This window comes from Rhagoletis zephyria, unplaced genomic scaffold, assembly GCF_001687245.7.
Source record: "Rhagoletis zephyria isolate East Lansing unplaced genomic scaffold, Rhagoletis_zephyria_1.1 Rzeph_scaffold_35178, whole genome shotgun sequence".
Classification (NCBI taxonomy): Eukaryota; Metazoa; Arthropoda; class Insecta; order Diptera; family Tephritidae; genus Rhagoletis; species Rhagoletis zephyria.
The window spans coordinates 516-3,388 of NW_016192233.1; the positions used below are offsets into that span (position 1 = coordinate 516).

Genomic DNA, 2,873 nt, shown 5'->3' on the forward strand with positions numbered 1-2,873 from the left:
CCCCTCTGTGATCATCAGCAGACAACAGCTGACAACTGCCAAACCCACTCTTCTTTTCTCTTTAGTGCGCTTTGAGCTTTTTGATCATCACCACCACCACTTGCATCCTCTTGTACAAGGTTGCAACATCCAAGCCATCCTAATTTATCGGCCATCACAAGATTCAGATTTGCCGCTGACGCATCCGCTCTCTCACTCTTCTCTTTTGGCTAGACCTCCTCTACTCAGATAGAAGCGGAAGATAACAATCTGGTTCGATTTGTCCGCACTTCAGTGCTTGTTGCGCCTGCTCTTTCTCTTTCTCCCTCTGATCTCTTCTTGATGCTTGGTGTCCTCGTCGCAGCTCTTTCACTCCAGCCAGCCATTCAGCCAGTCCCTCGCCTAGTTGTCCTAGTCATTCAGGCGCATCTCCGCCGTCTTCGCCGTCATCCTCGGCATATCCTCACTGGCGACACATTCAAGTAACCAGCTTTCTCTGCTTATCTGCTTTTCCTTATCTGCATGCCTTTCCTCCTGCATTCATCATAATACTCGTCGGTTGTCTCGCAACAGCAGCTTGTCTCTCTCTCAGCTTGCTGTTTCTCAGAGCTCGAAGTTTCTCCTCATGTTTACTTCTTACTTCTTTTCTTCTACATCTGCACTCATTCCGTTCATTGCTTCCACCACTACTATTACTGCAACTACCAATACTCTGCATCCCCCTCCTATCTGCTCAGCAACTCCTGTACCTCCCGCACTCTCCCCATTCCGATATTACCTTTGCACTCCACTGTCTGCCTGCCTGCCTGTTACCACTCTTGCCAGCAACTCACAGCAATCAGCAACAGCTAACCACTAACACAGCAGCCCTCAGCAAAAGACCTACCCAATGTTCCTTCAATCACTCTTTACCATTTCTTTCCTCCTCCTTTGCACGTCCTGGACGCCGCTTCGGACAACAACAGCGGCCGCAGTAGCCGCCGCAACAACAGCAGCCACAGTAACCAGAAGATCATCGCCGCCGCTCTTTTGGCCGCGGAACGACACCGAATCGGAGCCGGTGATGAATGCGATTCGCGCCGAGGAGGAGCGCCTCCTCGAGGAGGTGCACGAGGAGAGCGCCGCCGTGCTGAAGAAGCTGAAGAACGTCACCCTGCTCACCATGCCCGACCCCTGGGACATTGAGACGATCAAGCCGAAGCTGGTCTTCTACCACCGCAACCGCCCCGACATTCAGGCCACCTTTGACTCGAATCCGCGCAAGGTGGCCCTCGCCCTCCTCAACGGCGGCTTCCTCGACTCTGCCCGCCTGGTGCTGATCACCCACGGATTCCACAACAACTTCGACACCGACTGGCTGCACTCCTACAAGGACGACATACTGAACCGGACGGCGGCCAACAAGGGCCAGGAGCACACGGTGGCCATTCTCGGCTGGGGCGGCGGGGCCGATTTGCTCGTCTTTCGCTACCGCCAGGCCGCCTCCAATGTGATGACCGTCGGTCACTGGCTGGCCAACTACACCCGGGCAATTAGCGAAGTGAAGCGCGGCCTACTGATCTACGGCATCGGCCACAGTCTGGGGGCGCACGTGATGGGCGTCGCGGGACGGGAGTCGAAGGCGCTGTCGCGCATTACCGGTAAGTACTGTTAACCCCTATTTTCTAAACCTTCTAACTGTTTTAACTTCTCTTCCTTTTGNACCACCGCAACCGCCCCGACATTCAGGCCACCTTTGACTCGAATCCGCGCGAGGTGGCCCTCGCCCTCCTCAACGGCGGCTTCCTCGACTCCGCCCGCCTGGTGCTGATCACCCACGGCTTCCACAACAACTTCGACACCGACTGGCTGCACTCCTACAAGGACGACATACTGAACCGGACGGCGGCCAACAAGGGCCAGGAGCACACGGTGGCCATTCTCGGCTGGGGCGGCGGGGCCGATTTGCTCGTCTTTCGCTACCGCCAGGCCGCCTCCAATGTGATGACCGTCGGTCACTGGCTGGCCAACTACACCCGGGCAATTAGCGAGGTGAAGCGCGGCCTGCTGATCTACGGCATCGGCCACAGTCTGGGGGCGCACGTGATGGGCGTCGCGGGACGGGAGTCGAAGGCGTTGTCGCGCATTACCGGTAAGTACTGTTAACCCCTATTTTCTAAACCTTCTAACTGTTTTAACTTCTCTTCCTTTTACAGGCCTCGACCCCGCCGGCCCCTGCTTCGAGAAGGTGGCCAACTCGCCGACGCTGAACCCGGGCGACGCGCCCTTCGTGGACGTCATCCACACCGACGGCTACGACTCGAAGCTCGACCCGTCGGAGTGGTTCTTCCCCGTGAACCACTACGGCAGCCTGATACCCATTGGCCACCTGGACTTCTACCCCAACTTTGGCTACCACCAGCCGGGCGCGGGCACCTTCACCGTGGCCGGGTCGCACCTGCGGGCGCTGGAGCTCTTCGGGTGGAGCATCACCAACCCGGGCCGCTTTCTGACCGCCGACGTGCTCGCGGAGAAGCCCGACTTTGACGAGCCGGTGGAGAAGTTCATCGCCGGGCAGTACCAGGTGGAGATGGGCTTCTACGCCGACCGGTCGCACCTGCCGCCGGCCAACGCCAGCACGCTCTTCTACCTCAAGACCAACTCGCAGACGCCCTGGGTGTAGATAGCAGTGATAGCAACAGCAGCAGTAGTGATAATGTTGCATTTAGGTAGTTGAAAAGGAATCAATCAATCAATGCATGAACTCTATTTTGTTGTTGAAACGGAGAAATGGGAGAAATACTGTACATTTTGCCAAATACTAAACCACAAACCATTACTTTTTGAACATTTTTGGAAGCTGGACGCTTTCTTCAGCGTACTACAGCGGGCGCTCTTGTGCGCTCTTGTGATCT

At 56.4% G+C, this 2,873-nt stretch overlaps 1 protein-coding gene across 1 annotated transcript; it reads left to right on the forward strand.

The window, feature by feature from the left end:
• The first annotated feature begins 1,042 nt into the window (after nucleotides 1-1,042).
• Nucleotides 1,043-2,641, forward strand: LOC108354346 (pancreatic triacylglycerol lipase-like). Its single transcript, XM_017605538.1, has 2 exons — nucleotides 1,043-1,619; nucleotides 2,175-2,641. Exons 1-2 carry the CDS (start codon nucleotides 1,043-1,045, stop codon nucleotides 2,639-2,641), a joined length of 1,044 nt encoding a protein of 347 aa, XP_017461027.1.
• The last annotated feature ends 232 nt before the right edge of the window (nucleotides 2,642-2,873 follow it).

Bases quoted from the DNA above. Each gene is read 5' to 3' on its own strand.
- LOC108354346 (XM_017605538.1), top strand. From the start codon at position 1,043: ATGAATGCGATTCGCGCCGAGGAGGAGCGCCTCCTCGAGGAGGTGCAC. The intron at 1,620-2,174 runs GTAAGTACTGTT...TTCCTTTTACAG, and splicing joins GGCGCTGTCGCGCATTACCG to GCCTCGACCCCGCCGGCCCC.